This window comes from Leucoraja erinacea, chromosome 7 (genome assembly GCF_028641065.1).
Source record: "Leucoraja erinacea ecotype New England chromosome 7, Leri_hhj_1, whole genome shotgun sequence".
NCBI classification, from domain to species: Eukaryota; Metazoa; Chordata; class Chondrichthyes; order Rajiformes; family Rajidae; genus Leucoraja; species Leucoraja erinaceus.
This window is the reverse complement of record NC_073383.1, coordinates 31,318,924-31,343,124: the sequence shown is the minus strand read 5'-3', so window position 1 is coordinate 31,343,124 and position 24,201 is coordinate 31,318,924. Positions and strand designations below refer to the sequence as shown.

The 24,201-nt window shown below is 46.3% G+C and overlaps 1 protein-coding gene across 2 annotated transcripts in view; it reads left to right on the top strand.

Moving 5' to 3' along the window:
* The first annotated feature begins 1,918 nt into the window (after positions 1 to 1,918).
* The window catches only part of ifih1 (interferon induced with helicase C domain 1), a 68,684-nt gene continuing 46,401 nt past the window's right edge, over positions 1,919 to 24,201 (top strand). The window contains exons 1-3 of one of the 2 annotated variants that reach the window (XM_055638145.1): positions 1,919 to 2,680; positions 6,429 to 6,603; positions 9,438 to 9,641. In XM_055638145.1, coding sequence (XP_055494120.1) covers positions 2,231 to 2,680; positions 6,429 to 6,603; positions 9,438 to 9,641 — 829 coding nt within the window. In that variant the 5' untranslated portion in view covers positions 1,919 to 2,230. The remainder of the gene's footprint in view (positions 2,681 to 6,428; positions 6,604 to 9,437; positions 9,642 to 24,201) is intronic. The other variant, XM_055638147.1, reaches the window with a different exon arrangement.

Genomic DNA, 24,201 nt, shown 5'->3' with positions numbered 1-24,201 from the left:
AGACCTGGATGTCATGGTACACCAGTCATTGAAAGTAGGCATGCAGGTGCAGCAGGCAGTAAATATATATTATATATTAATACAATATATATTAATGATCTGGATGAGGGAATTGAAGGCAATATCTCCAAGTTTGCAGATGACACTAAGCTGGGGGGCAGTGTTAGCTGTGAGGAGGATGCTAGGAGACTGCAAGGTGACTTGGATAGGCTGGGTGAGTGGGCAAATGTTTGGCAGATGCAGTATAATGTGGATAAATGTGAGGTTATCTATTTTGGTGGCAAAAACGGGAAAGCAGACTATTATCTAAATGGTGGCTGATTGGGAAAGGGGGAGATGCAGCGAGACCTGGGTGTCATGGTACACCAGTCATTGAAGGTAGGCATGCAGGTGCAGCAGGCAGTAAAGAAAGCGAATGGTATGTTAGCTTTCATTGCAAAAGGATTTGAGTATAGGAGCAGGGAGGTTCTACTGCAGTTGTACAGGGTCTTGGTGAGACCACACCTGTAGTATTGCGTACAGTTTTGGTCTCCAAATCTGAGGAAGGACATTATTGCCATAAAGGGAGTGCAGAGAAGGTTCACCAGACTGACACCTGGGATGTCAGGACTGTCTTATGAAGAAAGACTGGATAGACTCGGCTTGTACTCGCTGGAATTTAGAAGATTGAGGGGGGATCTTATAGAAACTTACAACATTCTTAAGGGGTTGGACAGGCTAGATGCAGGAAGATTGTTCCCGATGTTGGGGAAGTCCAGGACAAGGGGTCACAGCTTAAGGATAAGGGGGAAATCCTTTAAAACCGAGATGAGAAAAACTTTTTTCACACAGAGAGTGGTGAATCTCTGGAACTCTCTGTCGCAGAGGGTAGTTGAGGCCAGTTAATTGGCTATATTTAAGAGGGAGTTAGATGTGGCCCTTGTGGCTAAGGGGATCAGAGGGTATGGAGAGAAGGCAGGTACAGGATACTGAGTTGGATGATCAGCCATGATCATATTGAATGACGGTGCAGGCTCAAAGGGCCGAATGGTCTATTCCTGCACCTAGTTTCTATGTTTCTATTGTCTATTAATAATAATAAATTTTATTTATGGGCGCCTTTCAAGAGTCTCAAGGACACCTTACAAAAAATTAGCAGGTAGAGGAAAAACTTGTAAGGGGAATGAAATAAATAGTAGAGACACTAGTACGCAAAGTAAAGACAGAATTCAATTCCAAACACAATATGAGGCAGTTAATGCACAGATGAAAAGGGAGGGGGTCGTGGGGCTAAGAATAGGCAGAGGTGAAGAGATGGGTCTTGAGGCGGGACTGGAAAATGTATTGTAACTTTCCCCCTCCCCATACTGTTTAAATCCATGACAGCTTTTTCTCGGTAGGAAGTCACGGTGGTGCAGCAGTAGAGTTACTGCCTGACAGCAAAATGCAGCGCCGGAGACCTGGTTAGATCTCCAACTGTCTGTACGGAGTTTGTACGTTCTCCCCGTGACCTACGTGGGCTTTCTCCGAGATCTTCGGTTTCCTCCCACATTCCAAAGACATACAGGTTTGTAGATTAATTGGCTTGATAAGTGTAAAAATTGTCCAGTATAAAATTGTCTAACTTCCAGTATAGTCCCTGGTGGACTCTTCGGAAGGTACAAGGTACAAGGAAGGAACTGCTGATGCTGGTTTACAAGCTGGACACAACCAAAGATCCTATAGCAGAGCTCTGCTCTGCTCTGCTATGGGATCTTTGGACACAACTCAGCGGGTCAGGCAGCAGCCAGAAGGGTCACGACCCGAAACCAATTCCATTCTTTCAGAGATGCTACCTGACTCGTGGCTTTTTTTCAGCTTTGCAGTAAATGACAAATGAGAAAATGACAGTGATTCAGAACTTTGCCTCCATAGATGCTGTCTGATCCGCTGAGTTCTTCCAGCACACTTAGCAGAAAACAATGAATAAAAACTGAAACGTGAATCCTTTTTGTTTGCTCGACTGTTCTCTGAGCAGGGACTTAACCGGCGTTAAGTTTTCATGCAGTAATTGCTTCCTCTCCATCCCAATATAAAGTCCCCTGGTTGACGCGTCACAAATGTTTCTCTGCATTGCAGAACGGAATCGAAAGTGAAAGTCGGTGTCCTTTTTTAAAAGCAGAGGGGAGAGGGAGGGAGTGCTCACAGCGCCGGAGAGTTTCCGAAGAGCTTATTTGGCAAAGGTCGGGCGGGTGCTTGGAAGAGAGGAGGTATGAGTGGCGGCGACTTACAGCAGCAGCGTCTGGAGCTCCTGGGGTGCTTTCACAACCGCTTGGTTGAAATCATCCAGGTGGAACCCGTGTTGGACTTCATTCAATTCATGAACGAGGCGGACAAGGAGGAGATCAGAGCAAGGAAGACACAAAAGGGCAACCAGGCGGGCGCCCGCCTGCTGTTGACCAAGATCACCCAGAGGCCATCAGCAGAAGGTTGGTTTGTCCAGTTTGTCACCGCGCTGAGAGAGGGGGGTTGTTCATATGCTGCCCAATACATTGACCCCGAGGCAGGAAATCTGATGCCACCTTCTCTGGAAGCCCGCAACGACCTGGAGGTGCAGCTGGTCAGACTCCTCTCCCCAACCTTGATCTGCAAGATGACCCCCCGTGAAGTGGCCGTCCAATGTTTTAATAGAGACATTTTTACCATGGATGACCTGGAAAACGTGAGTCCCTTTTTTAATTCAGTCGACTGTATCTCTGCCAATCTGCTGACGCGAATATGTGATGCAAGGAACTGCAGATGGTAGTTTACAAAAAAAAGGCACAAAGTGTTGGAGGAGAAACAAGGAACTGCAGATGCTAGTTTACAAAAAAAGACACGAAGTCAGGAATAGAAACAAGAGTGAAAAGTGTTTTATTTGTCACGAATAGGAACAATGAAACCCTTACTTGCAGCAGCACAACAGATATGTAAACATGGTACTCTGTAAACATCATAACAAACAGTAAAAAAGTTAAATAAATAAATAGACCACAGTAGCCCAGTCAAAAATAATGTCCCCATGCCTTTAGTTCGCTTTATTTGTAACAATGGTTCTGAACTTAAAGAAAGGTAACTTTGAGGGTATGAGACGTGAATTGGCCAAGATTGACTGGCAATTAATTCTAAAAGGGTTGACGGTGGATATGCAATGGAAGACATTTAAAGACTGAATGGATGAACTACAAAAATTGTTCATCCCAGTTTGGCAAAAGAATAAATCAGGGTAGGTAGTACATCCGTGGATAACAAGGGAAATCAGGGATAGTATCAAAGCGAAGGATGATGCGTACAAATTAGCCAGAAAAAGCAGCATACCGGAGGACTGGGAGAAATTCAGACCAGCAGAGGAGGACAAAGGGCTTAATTAGGAAGGGAAAAATAGATTATGAAAGAAAACTGGCAGGGAACATAAAAACTGACTGCAAAGGTTTTTATAGATATGTGAAAAGAAAGAGATTAGTTAAAACAAATGTAGGTCCCTTGCAGTCAGAAACAGGTGAGTTGATCATGGGGAACAAGGATATGGCGGACCAATTGAATAACTACTTTGGTTCCGTCTTCACTAAGGAAGACATAAATAATTTGCCGGAAATAGCAGGGGACCGCGGGTCAAAGGAGTTGGAGGAATTGAGTGAAATCCAGGTTAGCCGGGAAGTGGTGTTGGGTAAATTGAATGGATTAAAGGCCGATAAATCCCCAGGGCCAGATAGGCTGCATCCCAGAGTACTTAAGGAAGTAGCTCCAGAAATAGTGGATGCATTAGTAATAATCTTTCAAAACTCTTTAGATTCTGGAGTAGTTCCTGAGGATTGGCGGGTAGCAAACGTAACCCCACTTTTTAAGAAGGGAGGGAGAGAGAAAACGGGGAATTACAGACCAGTTAGTCTAACGTCGGTAGTGGGGAAACTGCTAGAGTCAGTTATTAAAGATGGGATAGCAGCACATTTGGAAAGTGGTGAAATCATTGGACAAAGTCAGCATGGATTTACGAAAGGTAAATCATGTCTGACGAATCTTATAGAATTTTTCGAGGATGTAACTAGTAGCGTGGATAGGGGAGAACCAGAGGATGTGGTGTATCTGGACTTCCAGAAGGCTTTTGACAAGGTCCCACTTAAGAGATTAGTATACAAACCGAAAGTACACGGCATTGGGGGTTCAGTATTGATGTGGATAGAGAACTGGCTGGCAAACAGGAAGCAAAGAGTAGGAGTAAACGGGTCCTTTTCACAATGGCAGGCAGTGACTAGTGGGGTACCGCAAGGCTCAGTGCTGGGACCCCAGCTATTTACAATATAAATGATCTGGATGAGGGAATTGAAGGCAATATCTCCAAGTTTGCGGATGACACTAAGCTGGGGGGCAGTGTTAGCTGTGAGGAAGATGCTAGGAGACTGCAAGGTGACTTGGATAGGCTGGGTGAGTGGGCAAATGTTTGGCAGATGCAGTATAATGTGGATAAATGTGAGGTTATCCATTTTGGTGGCAAAAACGGGAAAGCAGACTATTATCTAAATGGTGGCCGATTGGGAAAGGGGGAGATGCAGCGAGACCTGGGTGTCATGGTACACCAGTCATTGAAGGTAGGCATGCAGGTGCAGCAGGCAGTAAAGAAAGGGAATGGTATGTTAGCTTTCATTGCAAAAGGATTTGAGTATAGGAGCAGGGAGGTTCTACTGCAGTTGTACAGGGTCTTGGTGAGACCACACCTGGAGTATTGCGTACAGTTTTGGTCTCCAAATCTGAGGAAGGACATTATTGCCATAGAGGGAGTGCAGAGAAGGTTCACCAGACCTGGGATGTCAGGACTGTCTTATGAAGAAAGACTGGATAGACTTGGTTTATACTCTCTAGAATTTAGGAGATTGAGAGGGGATCTTATAGAAACTTACAACATTCTTAAGGGGTTGGACAGGCTAGATGCAGGAAGATTGTTCCCGATGTTGGGGAAGTCCAGGACAAGGGGTCACAGCTTAAGGATAAGGGGGAAATCCTTTAAAACTGAGATGAGAAGAACTTTTTCACACAGAGTGGTGAATCTCTGGAACTCTCTGCCACAGAGGGTAGTTGAGGCCAGTTCATTGGCTATATTTAAGAGGGAGTTAGATGTGGCCATTGTGGCTAAGGGGATCAGGGGGTATGGAGAGAAGGCAGGTACGGGGTACTGAGTTGGATGATCAGCCATGATCATATTGAATGGGGGTGCAGGCTCGAAGGGCTGAATGGCCTACTCCTGCACCTAATTTCTATGTTTCTATGTTTCACACTTCTGTACCTCTTGCATGATGGAAGAGGAGAGACTCGTCCTTGATTATGCTGGTGGCTTTGTCGAGGCACCGTGAGGTGTTAATGGGAGGGAGGTTGCTTCTATTGACTCCAATTACACCTCGCACTGATCTGTAATGGACCTCATGAGTCAATATGCAGCAAATGCCTTTATGAAAACTGCCCCACCTTGTTAGAAATATTTGTAGTGTTTTTGTTGCTCAGATAGTGACTAAGCTGTGTATATTATTAGAATGTAGAATTTCACAGTTGCACAGTGGTGCAACAGTAGATTTGCTGCCTCACGACTCTGGAGACCCGGGTTTGATCCTGACCAGAGGTGCTGTCTGTACGGAGTTTGTATGTTTGCCCTGTGACCACGTGGATTTCCTCCGGGTGCTCTGGTTTACTCCCATGCTCCAAAGTCATGCAGGTTTGTAGGTATATTGGTTTCTGTAAACTGTGCCTCGTAAGCAGGGAGTGGATCTTCTGCTTGCGTATGGCGTGCACAGCCTAAAGTTGTAGGTCAACTTGCTCTATTTGCTTGTGCACGTCGTGTTGATTGCATTAGTCGAATCAGGGTGGACCACGTGAAGGTTGCAATCTCTTACACTGCAGCGAATAAAGGCTACTTTGACTTTGACTTTGAATGGATGATAAAGTGGGATAACATAGAATTAGTGTGGATGGGTGAGCGATGGTTGATGTCTACTCTGGGCTGAATGGCCCGTTTCCATGCTGTATCTATAAAATAGATTATTTAGCACCAGGTCCCTACCAGTTCAAAGAACTGTGTGTTTAGACTATAATTTGCTATGTCATGCCAAATGGTTTAAAAGCATTGTGTTTTAGTGGTCTGAGAAACGACTACTGGAGTTTTCAACAATTCTTTATTCCCAAGTTTGATTGCCAGTATGCAGGTTCTATGGACACGTCTGCCCACAACGGTGGTCAGCGCTGAACTAACGCTCGCAAGTGAAAAACCGCGCAAAACAAGCGGCCCCTCCCAGGTTGTGTGAACGCGGCTTCAGAACGCCGGGTTCGATCTCTGCGTACGCCAGCAGGCGACGCTACATGGCACCTGTACATGGCACAAAAAATGTGTGAATCATAGCAGGGCTGTGAAAAGATCCTTCAACGTTAACCTGAGTCTGTCTCTTTAGGTTATGCAGGAAACCGCCAAGTCTGGAGAAAAAGCAGGAATCCGCGAGCTACTGACAAGATTAGTGGTGAAACCTCCAGGCTGGTTCTCCAAGTTCTTGGACATCTTGCGAAAGACGGGTCACGAGGACCTTGCAGATATACTAGCTGGCAATGATTGCAACACCGACACAGAAGGTAAGTTCTCAACTGCAATGTTTCTCCACCTGACAGTGTGCCCGCACCCAACAGGCTGCTGCCTGTACAGAGTTGGTGCATTCTTCCTGTGACTGCGTGGGTTTCTTCCGGTTGCTCCGGTTTCCACCCACACTCCAAAGATGCGCAGGTTTGTAAGTTAATTGGCTTCTGTATGTTGTCCCTAGGATGTCGGATAGAACTAGTGTGAACAGGTGATCGATAATCGGTAGATACAAAGTGCTGGAGCGACTTTGCGGGTCAGGCAGCATCTCTGGAGAAAAGGAACAGGTGATGTTTCAGGTCGGAACCCAGACTGATCAATGGTCGGCGTGGACTTGGTTGGCTAAAGGGTCTGTTTCCACACTATCTCTAAACTAAACTAAACTGAAACAATGGGATGATTGCTGCAGTGTTAACAAACTATAACGTTTCGTGGAAAGTTGAGTCAATACTGACAAGCGCAATTCCATTGTTGTAACTATTAAATTAATTTAAGCTAATCTTTTGCCTTTATTGCATTAGCTCTCTTGATTACGATACAGCATGGGAATGGGCCCTTCGGCCCACCGAATCCATGCCAAGCATCAATCACTCATTCACACTAGCTGTGTTATCCCACTTCCACTTCCTACACACCAGGGGCAATTTACAAAGGTCAATTAAGCTACAAACCTGCCCGTCTTATGGGAAGACTGTTCAGTGGTCTGATAATAATGGAGTTGAAGCTGTTCCTGAACCTGGTAATATGTGCTCTCAAGCTGCCTCACCAACATCGTCTACAATAGAGTCATGCAGCATGGAAACAGGCCCTTCAGCCCAACTTTCCCATGCCGACCAACATGTCCCATCTACACTGCTTCCATCTGGTTCCAACCGTCCATTCGGATAGGTTTGGCCCATATGCCTCCAAACCTATCCTTTCCATGAACCTGTCTAAATGTTTCTTAAATGCTGTGATAGTACCTGCCTCAACAACTGGCAGCTCATTCCATACACCCACCACCCTCTGTGTGAAAATGTTACCTACCAGGTTGCTACTATATCTTTCCCCCCCCCTTTAATGTATGTCCTCTGGTTCTCGATTCCCCTACCAGTAAAAGACTGTGCATTCACACTATCTATTCCCCTCATGATTTTATACACCTCTATAAGATCGCCCTCAGCCTCTTGCACTCCAAGGAATAACATCCTAGCCTGTTCATCCTCTTCCTATAGTTCAGGCCCTGGCAACATCCTCATGAATCCTGACTGCAAACTTTGCAGCTGAATGGCATGATCTTGTACACCTCTATAAACTCACCTCTCAGCCTCCTGTGCTCCATGGATTAGAGTCTGAGCCTCCCCAACCTCTCCCATTTGCTCAGAGCCAACTCTAACATAATTCTGTGATATTTATTTTGCAAACGAGTTGTTTGTTTGTTAGCAGCAAGCACATTTGTGTTTTCGTGATCTATCAGAGAGTGACATCCAATTTCGAGGTGTGTGTTTTGCCTGGGCTAGGTTTTGAGGTGTAGATGGGCACTCCGTACTCAATGTAACAGTACTGTCATTTTACTAACTTTGACCGTTCCCACCTTGGTGAAATGAGGGAAGAATAGAACAGCGTTGTTCTCAGTTGAAGCTTAAACCATCCCTCCCTCGTCAAGTGCAAACATTCCTACCGTGAATTATAAACAACAAAACCTGGTAAACGGAGTAATTGCAAAATCATCGGGAACTCTGTTAGTTTGGGTTTAGTTTATTTTCACATGCATCGAGGTAAAATATTTTTTTGCCTGCTAACCAGTCAGCCGAAAAACATACATGATTATAATTGAGCCGTCCACAGGATACAGACACATGATAAAGGGAATAACTTGAATAATATTTAGAACAAGATGAAGCCAGTGAAGTCTGATCAAAGTTAGTCCGAGGGTCTCCACTGAAATAGATAGGAGTTCAGGACTGCTCTCTAGTTGTTGGTAGGATGGCCTGCCAGTAAATCATGTTTCCCAAGTAACATTTAGATGTAGACACCACTGTATCCAATGTTGTTGTATTTAAACTATGAAAGCTAAAACTAAAATTATTTACTGTACATTTTACATACACACTGTTTGTACTTATGATCTTGGGTGCTGTGAGGTTGCAATGTGCTAAGATAAATAAGTTCAAGACAAAAAAAAGCTGGAATCCTGAGCAAAACATAAAGTGCTGCGGCATCTGTGGAGGGGATTGACTGCTGATCATTTTAGTTAGGACACTTCTTCAGACTGATGGACCTTCATGAGTCTGAAAAAGGGGTGGCATAGTGAAGTGGCGGTGGTCAGGATCATACCCGGGTGTCGGGCGCTGAAAGGCAGCAATTCTACTGCTGTGCCATTGTGCCTCCCCACACTACTCACACTTCATCTCAGTCTCAGATGGCAGACATCGTTTATTGATACTGAGACCAAAACCAGAGTCTGCAGTTCATTGTTTCTCTACTTTTTTTTAATACCCCCTTTAGAGTTTATTTTAGTTTGGACTGTCTTTAGATTTTAGTTTAGATACAGTGTGGAAACAGGCCCATCAGCCAACCGTGTCTGCGCCGACCAGCGATCACCCCGTACACTAATACTATCCTACACACACTAGGGGCAATTGTACAATTTTGCCAGTTAACCTACAAACTTGTACGTCTTTGGAGTGTGGGAGGAAGCCGGAGCACTTGGAGAAAACCTGCACAGGCCACGGGGAGAACGTAGAAACTCCATACAGACAGCACCCACAGTCAGGATCAAACCCGGGTCTCTTGCGCTGTAAGGCAGCACCTCTATGTCTGCGCAATCCTGATTTATTCTCTATTTATGCAGACTCGTCTGAAGAAAATCAAGATCCATCTAACGTGCAGAACAACACGGATAATGCAAAGCTAGACCTGATGGCTACATTAAGGGATGAGCAGACAAGTCTTGATGATCGGGACTTGTATAATGAGCCAAAGGCTGAGGAGGATGGCAATGGCGGAAGTAGTCTCCTGTCAGACATGTCGGCAATGGATCTTTCTGGCAATTCAGGTAAATGTTTGTATGACTGTATTGTCTGCGCTCATTGATTCTAGAATGGACACAAGCACTGGAATAACTCAGCAGGTCAGGCAGCATCTCTGGAGAACATGGATAGATGATGTTTCAGTCGAGACCAGATTGGTTGTGATGGTGGGGGTAGGACAAATGCTGGCGAGTGAAAGGTTGTGTAGAAAGGAACTGCAGATGCTGGTTTGTACTGAAGATAGACATAAAGTGCTGGAGTAGCTCAGTGGGTCAGGTCAGGCAGCATCGCTGGAGAAATAGGATGGTTGATATTTTGGGTCGGGAACCTTGTTTAGTTTAGTTTTTTTGCCACATATACCGACTGAACGTAAGCATTTGTTGCATGCTAACTAATCAGCAGAGAGCATATGCATGATTACAATCAAGCAGTCATGGTGGCACAGCAGTAGAGTTGCTGCCTTACAGCAAAGGACTGTTTCTGCGCTGTATCTAAATTAAACTAAACAATAGACAATAGGTGCAGGAGTAGGCCATTCGTCCCTTCGAGCCAGCACTGCCATTCACTGTGATCATGGCTGATCATCCACATTCAGTACCCCGTTCCTGCCTTCTCACCATATCCCCTGACTCCGCTATCTTTAAGAGCTCTGTCTAACTCTCTTGAAAGCATCGAGAGAATTGGCCTCCACTGCCATCTGAGGCAGAGAATTCCACAGATTCACAACTCCAAACTGTGCAAAAGATCAGAACTCCTGTGAAAGTCCTAAATTGCTGTACAGGTGATGGTGAATATTATTTAGAGTAATATTTTGTTCTAATGCTGAACCGTCTCTCATGGATCAAATAATGGTCCATAAACGTCCACTGTTTCTGCCTGGAAGTTTTCCCACTGAACCTATGCTAGGTCAAGAGACATAAGGAACTGCACATGCTGGAATCTTGAGCAAAACGTGCTGGAGGAACTCAGTGAGTCAGGCAGCATCTTTTGGGTCTGCCTCCTTCTTCAGACTAAAAAAAGACACACAATTGTGGAGTAACTCAGCAGATCAGGCAGCTTCTCCGGAGAACATGGATAGGCAATGGTTTGGGTCTGGACCTTTCTCATAGAACAGTACAGCACAGGAACAGGCCCTCAGCACCACAATGTCCACGCCGAACATGATGCCAAGTTATACCAATCTCACCTGCATTATCCATATCCCTCTTAGCTAAACTTTTCTCCTGCATATCTTTCACAACTTTTTTTAAGGATTCCTTTAAATTTAATTTCTTGCTTTATGCGTGCAGCCTAGTCGCCCCATTACAGGAAGGATATGGGGGCTTTGGAGAATGTGCAGAGGTTTACCAGAATGATGCCTGGATTAGAGAGATTCGGGTACCGGGAGACGTTGGACAGACTTTGATTGTTGGAGGTTGAGGGGAGACTTGATAAAAGTATATAAAATTACGAGATGCATAAATAGAGTCGACGGACATACCCTGTTTTGCAGGGTGGAACTCCGAACACTAAAGGGCACAGCTATAAGGTGAGAGAGGAATGGAGATGTGCGGGGCAAGTTGTTTTACACAGAGGGTGGTGGGGGTCTGGAACTCATTGCCATGGTTGGTGGTGAATGTTGATACGATACAATAGTGCCGTTTAAAAGGCTTTTAGATAGGTAATGGCAGTGCGGAGAATGTAGGTATATGGATCATGTACAGGCAGATGAGATCAATTCAGCTAAGTATCATGTTTGGCAGAAGGATTGTGGGCCAAAGGGCCTGTTCCTGTGATGTACTGTTCTATGTTCTATAACCTGCTGGAAGAACTCAGCAGGTCGGGCAGCATCTGTGGAGGGAATTGACAAGCGACGTTACAAGTCAGGACCTTTGTTCAGACTGGTGGGTGTAGTTCAAGTTAACCATTTCAACCATTCCTCATGTGGCAGTAAATTCATAGAGGCATTCAGCATGGAAACAGGCCCTTCGGCCTAACTTGCCCACACCCATCAACATGTCCCATCTACACTAGTCCCACCTTTCTGCATTTTGCCCATATCCCCATATCCCACTGAGTTTACGCCGACCAGCGATCACCCCGTACATGAGCAGTATTACGCACAAGGGACAATATACAATTTTACCAAAGCCAATTAACCTAAAAACCTGTATGTCTTTGGAGTGTTGGAGGAAAGCAGAGCACCCAGAGAAAACCCACGTGGTCACAGGGAGATTGTACAAACTCCATACAGACAGCATATGTAGTCAGGATTGAACCCGGATCTCTGGCACTGTAAGGCAGCAACTGGTTTAGATCCCGTTGACTTGACGATTGGACCAGTTTGTACCGTGTGTGTGCGTGTACATGTGAGTTACTCAAACTCCATGCAAACCGCTCGGCCACCCTGCAACCCAATTCTCCCTCACTCCGGCTGAGCTGCCGCTCGGTCCGTCCCCCCGTTCTGTCTGACCGCCCGCTGCTGCCGCTTGGTCCGTCCCCGCCCTGCCTACTCGCTGTGGGGGGGGTGGGGGGGGGATGGAGTCAGTGTTAGGCATGATGGGCACCACGAGTTTCGATGAGCTGGTGGAGAAGATCTCCAAGAGGGCCGTGAGGGTGAGTTACCGCAACAGCTTCGGAGGAGATGGACCAGGGGGGATGGGTAGACGGGACTGCCATTGCCACAGAGGGTGGGCGGGAGAGAGGGGTGAATGATGAGGGAGAGAGAGATTGGACCAGGGCCTTCACTGGGCCTCCATTGAGCCCATCACCGTGGCCGCTGCCGATGGTGGGGGAGACGGTAGACAAGTTACTATGAGGAGGGGAGAGAGGAGTTTGTGAGCGAGGCGGGCCAGGCAGCCGCCGGTGGGGCAGGAAGGGGCATCGCCATCCAGGATGTGGCATTGACTGACAGAAGAGACCAATCTGTGTGGTGCTGACTGAAGGAACCTGCGCACGTGCGGTTTTTAAGATTTTTAAACCTCGATAACATTTACGATATACCACTGATCAGAACGAAACTTGTTGCACACGCAGCACAGGAGAACGGTGAGTAACCTGGTTTTAGTTATACAGGTGCACAACCTTTTATCCGGAGTTCCGGAAACCGAAAAACTCAGAAAACCGGCCATTATTTCCAGGATGTCGTCTGCATACCAAAGCTCGCGTTCGACGCCAAACTTAACCCGAAACGACCCACGGTCAACCCAGGTCTGTACTACTGTAGCGGCTGCTTCCTCCCCGGAGACCGGGGAGACACTTAAACATCTGTAAATCATTGCTTAAATGTTAGTCAGTTAGTTTGGAGGGCTTTTATGTGAAGGGGGGGTGAAGGGGTAAACTTTAATTCTTAGTCCCCTACCTGGTCGGAGAGGCGGGGAGCGGTCAATGCCTTACCGGGTCGCCGTGCAGTAAGCTCCGCAGCGCTGGGGCTGCGGGCGTCCGGCCGCGGGCGGCGCCGGTTGTAGCTCCGACCCCGGCAACTCTACCCCTGGCTGCGAGGCGCTCCAAATCCACCGCCGCCCGCGGCCGGACACCCGCAGCCCCAGCTCCGCGAATGTTGGGAGTCGGCGGCGTCGCAGCACTGGGATACCAGCGGGGAGCGGGCAATGCCTTACCGGGTCGCTGTGCAGTAAGCTCCGGAGCTCTGTGGCCACCGACTCCCAACATTCGCGGAGCTGGGGCTGCGGGCATCCGACTCCCAACATTCGCCGCGGGCGGCGCTGGATTTGGAGCGCCTCGCAGCCAGGGGTAGAGTTGCCGGGGTCGGAGCTCCAACCAGCGCTGCCCGCGGCCGGACGGAGCCCCCAGCTCCGCGATGTTGGGAGTCGCCGACCAGGTAGGGGGCTAAGAATCAAAAATTTTCCCTTTACCCCCCACCCCCCCCCCCCCCCACATAAAATCCCTCCAAACTAACTGACTAACATTTATGCAATGATTTACAATGATTCCCCGGTGTCCGGGGAGGAGGCAGCCGCTCCAGACTTTTCAAGCCGCCCGCGCTACCTTCCTAATCTACGCTAAAAATCTTCCATTCGGAAATCCGAAAATGTCCGAAATCCGACAAGTGTCTGGTCCCAAGGCTTTCGGATAAAAGGTTGGTCGGCGTGGGTGAGTTAGACTGAAGGGCCTGTTTCCATGCTGTATGACTGATACAAATTCCAGAAATTGCAGGAGATAGGCGCAACTTAGCAAAGCACATGTTCTGTTCCCCACATATTCCCAACTTTGTTTTGGATCAGAATACTCTCTCTATAATTTGCACTTACATAACATCAATTATCAAAAATAATTATTATGCTTATTGCATGTTTTTACGCACTATCACACATTTGAGATCTAACCAACCAAGAACTCCCAGTGCACTATGCCGCACTAGGGTTGACTGCCTGCCCCTTTTCCGGGCCTACATCCGTGCCCGTGTGTGTCCTTGGAGAGGGAACACGTGGTGTCCACGGGGATTTTGGAGGCCTTCCGTGAACGGTGATCGCTGCAGAAGGTCGAGTTTTGTTGATAAAGTTGCTGCTGTAATTTGATGGTCGTTTGTTTGTAAAACTCAACATAGGCAGTCTCTGATTGTGCTAATTTGTATATTCATTTTAATTTTTTTGAATAAAAGTATTTGTATAATTTTTTTTTAAAGTGCACTATCAAAGCTTTTATAAAACTCATATTTGCAAATCACAGCACAATTAAAATAATTTGAACTTCTCTTCGGCACATTACCTTTATATAGCCCGTTAATATTAGCAGCAGTTGTGACAATCTCTTCACATAAGAAAATAAGCAATTAATAATAATCTCTATCCAGTAATGTTATTTCCATAGTGAAATTGCACAATGACGCAGTGGGTAGAACTGCTCCCACACAGTGCCAGAGTATTGGGTTTGATCCTGACCTCGGGTGCTGTCTGTGTGTGGAGTTTGTACGCTCTCCCTTTGACCACGTGGGTGTCCTTCAGGTGCTCCAGTTTTCTCCCACATCTCAGACGTGTGGGTTTGTAGGTTAATTGCCCCCAGTGTGTAGGGAGTGGATGCAAAAGTGGGATAACATCGAATTCGAGTGAACAGGTGATTGATGGTCACTCTGTCTCTGGTGCTATAAGGCAGCAACTCTACCGCTGCGCCATTGTGCTGCCCCAAATGGCTTCTGACTAAATGTGAGATGTAAATTGTTAGTATTAATAATCAGCTGCTAGCTGATTAATGTTTTGCTTGAACGCAAAAGGGAGCAGTGCTAGGTGTGAGAACCCAAGACCCAGGTCAACATCTTTTTCACAAAGTAGTGCTTCCAGCTGCCACCATCACGGAAATCACTGTTCATTCTGTCATCCCATTAGGAGTCGCTGCCTCAAAAAAGGCAATCAGCATCATCAAAGACCCACACCATCCTGGCCACACTGTGGTGGGGAGTGGACGAGGCCGCAGTCGTTTGCAGTCAGGCTGTAATTGGGTGTTAAGTGGTGATTGGAGAGGAGTGGGTGGGAAAGGGTCCAGTATTTTCAGACTGGAGTCTTGCTTTAAGTATTTAAGAAGGAACTGCAGATGCTGGAAAATCAATGGTACACAAAAATGCTGGAGAAACTCAGCGGGTGCAGCAGCATCTATGGACCGAAGGAAATGGGCTACATTTCGGGCCAAAACCCTTCTTCGGCCTGAAACGTTGCCTATTTCATTCGCTCCATAGATGCTGCTGCACCCGCTGAGTTTCTACAGCATTTTTGTGTACCTTCTTGCATTAAGCAGGTGTGAAGTGGTGAATGGGGAGGAGTGGTTGTAGAAGGGTCCATTTTTTGCAGACTGGGGTCTGGCTGTGTTGTTGTGGAGGAGGGGGTATCAGGGTTACGTTTCTGCTTGTCAAATCTGCAGTAGAACTCATTCGGTCGTTGATCAGCTGACGATTGTCCAATGAGCGAGTGGCTTTCCTCTTGTCGGAAAGGCCACTAGGGGCGCCACATTGATGGCAGCCTCTGCCTACAGTCTGTCTGTTTTTTTCTCTCTTAAATTTTTTAGTCATTTTTCAAGTTTGTTTTGGAGATTTCTTTATCTTTTCTACATGGGGGTAGGGTAAGGGGGAAACCGTTTCCCAGTCACTTCCTGGTGAGGACGCGAATATTCTCCGAGTCGCGTACTCGCCCCTCTCCTCGCCGCCAACCACCTGGATTGGAGTGGCCTTTCCTGCCGGACCAGAGATTCAGCAGCGGCAGCACAGCGCTGGATATATCGCGGAGCGGGCGATTGCTTACCTGGATCACTGTTGAATCTCCGGAGTGGTGGGCCTGCTGCTCCAACATCGGAGCTGTGGTTTGCAGAGATTCCAGTGCGGTTGGCGCTGACTTCAACATCGCGGAGTCCTGGGGCCCTTTTCCGAGGGCCGCCAGCATTGAATCCCAGCCCAGCACAGCCTGGGGACTTCAGGAGCCGCGGACTCTGGTAGGAGGTGGCCGATTCGGATGTCCAAGCCGATTTGGACATCGGACGTCCATCACCCAGGTGAGCGGGCCTGAGAATCGGGCTGCCTGTAGCGGCGACTGTGGGGGGTTCGGGATCCCCCTGACCACGGAAGGACAACAGAGGAGGATGACTGAATTTTGGAGCCTTCCCTCACAGTTGGAAACTTTGATCCCGCTGTGTGGGGATGTCTATGTTAAGACTATCGTGTTATATGCTCTTTATTATTCGTATGGCGATCACACATTTCACTGTACCAATTGGTACATGTGACAAATAAATGTATCTTGCAGCTGGTGATTTCTTGCAAGCCCTTCCAAGCTGAAGAGGAGATACTAGCTAAGAACTTGCTCCTCAACTTCTCAGAGTACCTTTCCTTGGCAGCTCTGATTCCTCCTCTCAGCTTGTACTTTGCCTGCCTGTAGAGGTCTGCATCCCCGCTCCAGTAGGCTTTCTCTTTAGACTGGCGGAGCTGTCTGAGTTCTGCAGTGAACCAGGGCTTGTCGTTGTTGAACCGGGTCCTAGATGGAATGCAACTGGCCTCACAAAAACAGGCATATGATGATACAGTGTCTGTATACTCATCAAGGCTTGTGGTTGCTTCCATGAACACATTCTAATCCAAGCAGTCAAAGCAGGATTCAAGATTCAAGATAGATTTAATTGTCACATGTGCCAGATGGCACAGTGAAATGAATTCCCATACAGCCATACAATAAAAATAAACAGGACTCAACACACTATAGAATTTAACACAAAACATCCCCACACAGCAGAATCAAAGTTTCCCACTTTGTGGGAAGGCACCAAAGTCATTCTTCCTCCATTGTTCCCCGTGGTCAGGGCCTCCCCAAGCCCTCCGCAGTTGCAGCTATGGGCGGCCCGATGTCCAAGACTGCTCGCCGGGGTGATACAAGTCCGACGTCGGGGCTGCGGGGTGTCCTCAGCGGCGTGGACACCAGAGTCGGCCCCCTCCTACCGGAGTCGGCGGCTTCCAATGTCCGTAAGCCGCGCCAGGTGGAGATTGCTGCTGTAGGCCCTCTGCAAGAATAAAGGAGATAAATTCCCCTGGAGAGTAAAAGGGTTTGCAGTTTATAAAGAAGGATTCTAGATTGGAAGAGCAGAAGTTTGACATTACCGTGATGTCGCTGCACCAGCCCATTTGTTGGTATAGAAACATATTCCATCGCCTCTTGATTTCCCCGCTGCCTCCACTTCGCGGTCCGCTCTGCGAAGTTGGAAGCCAGCCAGTTGCAGCGCGCTGTCCATGGTCGACTCGCACAGCCAGGTCTCGGTGAAGCACAGGGCAGCGGCTCGAGAGAAGTCCTTGTTTGTCCGATGCAGGAGTTGCAGTTCATCCACTTTGTTATTGAGAGAACGTACGTTTGCCAGGAATATACTCGGGAGTGTGTGCACAATCCTCGTCGCCGGAGTGGGGCGAGTGCTCCCACAGGTCCTCCTCCGTCTCAAGACCTTGAACGCAGCCACAGCCCCGGCGACGAGTATGTCCAAATAATCCAGTGAGTGAGGGAAATCCGGATCGATGTTTGGAGGTACCGAATATCTAATGTTAATAAGTACCGCTTTAATAAAAGTGATCTTTGTGAGGTTTTCACAGATGACACAAATGACCAAACACATACAAAAAAGATGTTCAGGTTAATTGGCTTCTGGAAATTGTGTGTGTAGGATGCGAATGTAGGATTCAGTGGACTCAGTGGACCGAAGAACCTGTTTCCATGCTGTATCTCTAAAACTAACCATTAGTCTCTTGAACACTACAAACACCAACTAAACTATGAACTATGAAGTGTTTTGGTTGCACTAGGGACTGCTGGCTTTTCGCACTAATATTGACTTTTATAATTAATTGATGTTGTTTTGTTTATAATGTGAGCTATGAGTACTGTGTTTATGGACCAGTTATCTTCTGCAAGTAAGAATTTCATAGTTCAGTTGTCAGTACATATGCTGCAACAACATTGTATTCTCCTCTCTCACTCCCACCCTCCGTCCTTCTGGACCTCAAATTACCCTGTACAGCAAATTTAATTGTGGTGATGAGAGTGTAGCCATAGAACTGTACAGCTCGGATAAAGGGCTTTCAGCCCCAAAGATAGACACAAAATGCTGGTGTAACTCAGCGGGCCAGGCAGCATCTCTGGAGGAAAAGGATGGACGAGGTTTCAATGGAGCTTTACTTGTCGCATGTGCAACTGCACAGTGTAATTATTTTTGCGTATTTACATATGTTGACGCCCCCATGTTTTGGCGCCATTTCCAATGTCTGGTCTGCTCGTGCGCTCGATCTGGAGCAGTTCCTGATCAGAACCCTTTTTCAGACTGAAAGTACGGGTCTAGTCCCATTTAGAGTCATAGACGTAGAGTCTTACAGCGTGGAAACTTGCCCACACCGACTAACATGCCCCATCTACACTAGTCCCACTTGCCTGCATTTGACCCATATCCTGCTAAACCTATTGTATCCACGTACCTGTTTAAATATTTCTTAAACGTTGCAACTACCTTCCCCGGCAGCTCGTTCCATACATCCATCACCCTTTGTGTAAAAAAGTTACCCCTCAGGTTCCTGTTAAATCTTTCCCCTCTCACCTTGAACCTGTGGCCACTGGTCCTCGACTCCCCTACTCTGGGCACAAGACTTGTGCGTTTACCTGATAGCCCTCTGAGCCATTGCCCCATAGCCCTCCAAACCCTCCTGTCCATAAATCTGTCAAAATGAGTTTTAAAAAGGTCAGTATTGTATCCACCGCTTTGGCTTCCTCTGGCAGCTCAGTCCATAGAACATAGAAGTACAGCACTGATACAGGCTCTTCAGCCCACAATGTCCATGTCGAACATGATGCCAAGACAAACCAATCTCATCCGCCTGCACGTAATCCTGATTCCATTTATGGACTACCTTCTGAGTGTCCCTGAGCTCTCCCCTTTCACCTTAACTCTTTGCCCTCTAGTTTTACAACTCTCCACCCTGGGAAAAAGACAGTGTTCACTTTATCCGCGCCCCTCATGACCCTACACGGCCATAAGGGCAACTTAGTAGTCAAGGCTTTCGGTACATTGTCCTTCATCAGTCAGGGTATTGAGTACACAAGTTGTGAAATATGTTACAGTTGGACATGACAATGCTGAGGCCGCATTTGCAGTATCGTGTTCAGATTTGGTCACTCTACTGTAGGAAGGAAGTCTTTCTCTTCTTCTTCTTGCGTATGGCATGAACAGCCTAATGTTGTAGGACAACTTGTTCTATTTGATCTTATTTGATTGTGCACGCCGGGTTGATTACATTCGTCGAAACAGGGTGGACCACGTGAAGGTTGCAATCTCCCACCCCAGGAAGGAATTAAGCTGGAAAGAGTGCAGAAAAGATTTACGAGGATGTTGCCAGGACTCGAGAGGCTAAGCTATAGGGAGAGGTTGGGCAGGCTATGACTTTATTCCTTGGAGTGCAGAAGGCTGAAGGGTGATCTTATGGAGGTGTATAAAATCATGGGAATAGATAAGGTGAATGCACAAAGTCTTTTACTCTGGGTAGGGAAATTAAAAGCCAGAGGACATCGGTTTAAGACGAGAGGGCAAAGATTTAATAGGAACCTGAGAGGCAGCTTTTTCACTCAGGATGGTGGGTATGTGTAATGAACTGCCTGAGAAAGTAGTTCTCAGAAAGTACCCAGCAGTTTACCTCAGCACTTTGTGCCTTACTTTGGTAAACAAGCATCTGCCGTTCTCTGCTTCTGCCAGAAGAGGTATTTGAGGCAGATGCAAGAACAAGATTTGAAAGACACTTGGACAGGTACATGGATAGGAAAGGGCCAAACACGGGCAAATGGGACCAGTTTAAATGGAGGGCATCTTGGTCGGCATGGACAAGTTGGGCGAAGGGCCTGTTTCCATGACTCTAACTACCGAAAGGGTAAGTCTCCAGATCCTTTACATGATGCCAGAAATTAGAAAAAAGATCTACAGTCTTACAGCGTGGAGTTGAGTTCTTTCAAAGTTTAGACTAAGGACGTACATTCGTGCACATGCAGACTGATGGCTTTGGATCTTCAGCTGCGGAAAAGGTGGCATGGCACCGATTCTTATGTCTATTAGTTAATGACTAATTTACTCTTCTTTGGATGGATTTGCCATCGTGCGTGCCAGCCAATTAGTAAATAGTACATTAAGTAGGCAACTGATAATTATAAAGTTTATTCCAAAACAGCTCCATTGGCAGAAGGGATTCTCAGCTCAGCTCCCTATTCCAGATCGAAAATGTCAAAGATCACAGTGTCACAGCTGAGATCCATGGAGCTTTTGATGACTTGAAAAATGTGTTATACACTACCGCGCAAAACATCCCTGGTGGAAGGTAGCCAAGAGGTTAGCAGCTTTTTACTAATGATGTTAGAGTTTCACTAGTCGGAAATTACTCTTAATTAAAAGTTCGGGTCGTATTAAGTGTTGTACAGTGCCTTCTTAATTTCTGCACAATGCCAAAGTTGGTAAAAAATGCAGCATCTATTTTTGAAATGTTGTAATTAATTGGAGTGGAAATTTGGGGCATGATATTACCCAGCTGTCTTTTCCATCAGCCATATCAACCGAATAAGCCATCAACTATTTGGAGCCTTTTATTTAAAGTAGGGGTATTGCATGAGAGGTCTTGGTGATTTTTGACTTTATCCAAGAGCTCCAACTTAAATGAATTTACTTATAATTATTACATGGATGCAATACAGTACATTGCGATAAAGGAGGTTTGCATTTATGTAGCGCCTTTCAAAACATACTTTACATTCCAATGTAGTACTTCAAAAGTTTAGCTTCTGATATAATGCACGATGACAGTTCAGTAGTGCTGCAATCTCCCTCAAAGAGCAACATGACGATGATTAGATTATTTTTAAAACCATTAAAATGGTTTAAAGCCATACAGAATGGAAAAAGACCCTTCGGCCCAAATAATTCATGCCATCCAAGATGCTCCATTGAAGCAGGGAATGGAGGGTATGGGTCATGTGTAGGCAGAAGAGATTGTTTTATATTGGCATTAAGTTTAGCACAGACATTGTGGACCCAAAGGCCTGTTCCTGTGCTGTACTGTTCTACACACTATGTTCCATATGACATCCACTCATTCTCCACCCTTCTTGCAGCTTGTTCTGCACCCTCTCCTTTCAATGTGATTATTTTGTCATTCTGTATGATTCGAGACCTTCAAGAGTCGAATCAAGAGTGTTTAATTGTCATATGTACTGAAATGGAATAATGAAACTTGCAGGAGCACACCAAGTCTGAAAACTTAAGAGATAATGTCATAAACAAACCAAAGTTAAATAACTAAAAAAGCTCAATGTTACTGCATAAACAAAACAAAAGCCCAAAGTCCCTAGTGCAACCCAGGCAGATCATAGGTTGTAGTTCAGTTGACGTTTGTAGTGTTCAGGAGCCTGATAGTTATTGGTTAGAAGCTGTTCCTGAACCTGGAGGTCACAGTTTACTGACTCCTGCACCTTCTTCCCAATGGCAGGAGTGAAACGAAAGTGTGGTCATGGTGGCCTGGGTCCCTGATGAAGCTGGCTGCCTTTTTGAGGCATGTACTGTTGATCCCTTTGATGGTGCAGCGGTCGGTACATGCGATGGACTGGGCAGTGTCTACCACTCTGTAGATCCCTTCGATGGTGGGGAGGTCAGCATCTGTGATGGACCGGGCAGTGTTCACTAATTTTTTGTAATCTCCTTTGTTCCTGGGCATTTGCATTGCCAAACCAGGCTGTCATGTAACTAGTCATTGTGCTCTCTATCGTACACCCGTAGAAGTTCAAGAGAGTATTCATCCACGTACCAAATCTCCTCTTCTTTAAGGCATTGATGGGCTTTCTTTATGATTCTGTCGATGAGCTGGGTCCAGAACAGATCTTCAGAGATATGCACGTCTAGGAACCTGAAGTTGTAGACTCTTTATGTATGGGAGCAATTGGTTGGTGTTAAACCATCAACAAATTATGACATTTTGTTGATGATCCTTTTAATTTATACTGTTGGGCACCCTTCTCTGCTGAAGGCATCCTCAACCTGTGAGGTTCCAAGAGGGGATTACGGAGCATGGTGGCCCAAAATGGGACCGCTGAGTGTTACTTGCCAGATGATCCGCCAACTCTGGATAACTTCATGTGGGGGAAGGAACGGCAGATGCTGATTTACACCGAAGATAGACACACCGAAGAGGGACCCTTCATCGGATTGCCTTCATCAGAACCTTCAGCAGTCTGATGAATGGGCTCAACCCGAAACGTCACCTTTTCTCCAGAGATGCTGCCTGACCCGCAGAGTTACTCCAGTGCTTTGTGTCTATCTTCTAGATAACTTCAGTTGTTCACTGTGTGAGTTCATGTCCTTATCCAGATGTCCTTGGGTGTGCAGAGGATGTTTCCAGAAAGCAACTTCATGTTGTAAATACCATTTTCTCTTCCAGTATAATTATTTTTGGTGATAACTTTTGTTCTATTTTTGCTCTCGGGTTATCTTTTAATTTAGTTTAGTTTAGAGATACAGCATGGAAACGGGCCCTTTGGCCCACTGAGTCAGTGCCGACCAGCGATCCCTGTACACCAGCACAATCGTACACAATAGGAACAATTTATAATCTTTACAAAAGCCAATTGACGTACAAACCTGCACATCCGTGGAGTGTCGGAGGAAACCGGAGCACCCAGCGAAAACCCACAAGATCACAGGGAGAATGTATAAACCATTCAGACAGCACCTGTAGTCAGGATCGAACCCGGATCTCTGGCGCTGCAACGCAGCGGCTCTACCACTGCGCCACTGTGCCGCACCATGGTATGCTCACCTAGTATTACTGATTTTAAGGCAAAGATAGATAGATTCTTGATTAGTACAGGTGTCAGAGGTTATGGGGAGAAGGCTGGAGAATGGGGTAGGAAGGCGAGATAGATCAGCCATGATTGAATGGCAGAGTATACTTGATGGGGCGAATGGCCTAACTGTACTATCCCTTATGACCTTATAATGTATTATGTTGCTTATTATTATATCTTTATTTGTTGCGTTGTGTTAAGCTGCATAAGGATTTCATTGTTCTTATATTTCAATAATTCTCACCTCGTGATGTTCTTCCCCTGCTGTGTTCCACAGTCAGAAGTCAAAGCCCAACCTCTGCAATTCACTGAAATGTAAACTGAAACTTTCTGCCATTGATAGTTGATAGATAGAAACTGCTTATGTTTTAGTTTAGTTTAGTTTAGTTTAATGCTTTAAAAATAATACTTAAAAGAAAACCAGAAACGTCTTACTTTTCCAATTGGATTATTACCAAGGAGGAGTTTGATACATTATCGTATTTGACATATGTTTTTTAGTTCAAATCCAGGATTTTTACCAGTTCTGCAGTCCTGTTTCTCCACAAAGTCCACAGCTCCTCCACCGGGATTTATGGTAGTGAATTAAACAATCAGCATAGGGTCATAAAGCACGGAAACAAGCCCATCAGTCCCACCCATGCCGACAGATGCCCAATTAAGCTAGTTGTGTTTACCCGCGTTTAGCGCATATCCCTCTAAACCTTTCCTATCCATGTACTGTATCTGTTCAAATGTCTTAAATATTGTTATTGTACCTGCCTCAACTTCAATATAACCACCACACTCTGTGTGGGAAAATAGTTTAGCATGCCATCTAAATAGATTACTATACAACAATACAATGAAGTCAAACTCAAGTACAATAGGCAGAGCAATGGAGAAGATACAGTTCTCAGTATTGTGGCGCATCAGTTCTGGAGACAAAGTCCAATGTCCGCAATGAGGTTGAGGCGAATCAAGAGTCAAGAGTGTCATATGCCCAGATAGAACAATGAAATTCTTGCTTGTTGCAGCACAACAGAATATGGGGGGAGGGGTGTGTGTGGGCTGAGGGCTTGTGGAGGGGAGAGGTGGAGTAGGGGTTGTGGGGGGAGGGAGGAGTGTGTGGGATGGGTGTGTGTGGGCAGGGGCAGTTGTGGGGGAAGGGGGTGTCTGGGCGGAGGGGGTTGTGGGGGGCGAGTGGTGTGGAGAGGGGGAAGAGAGCTCTGAGAAAAGACGGGGGAAGAGCCATGAGGGAGAGGCTGGTGTATCACGGGGAGGGGGGCAG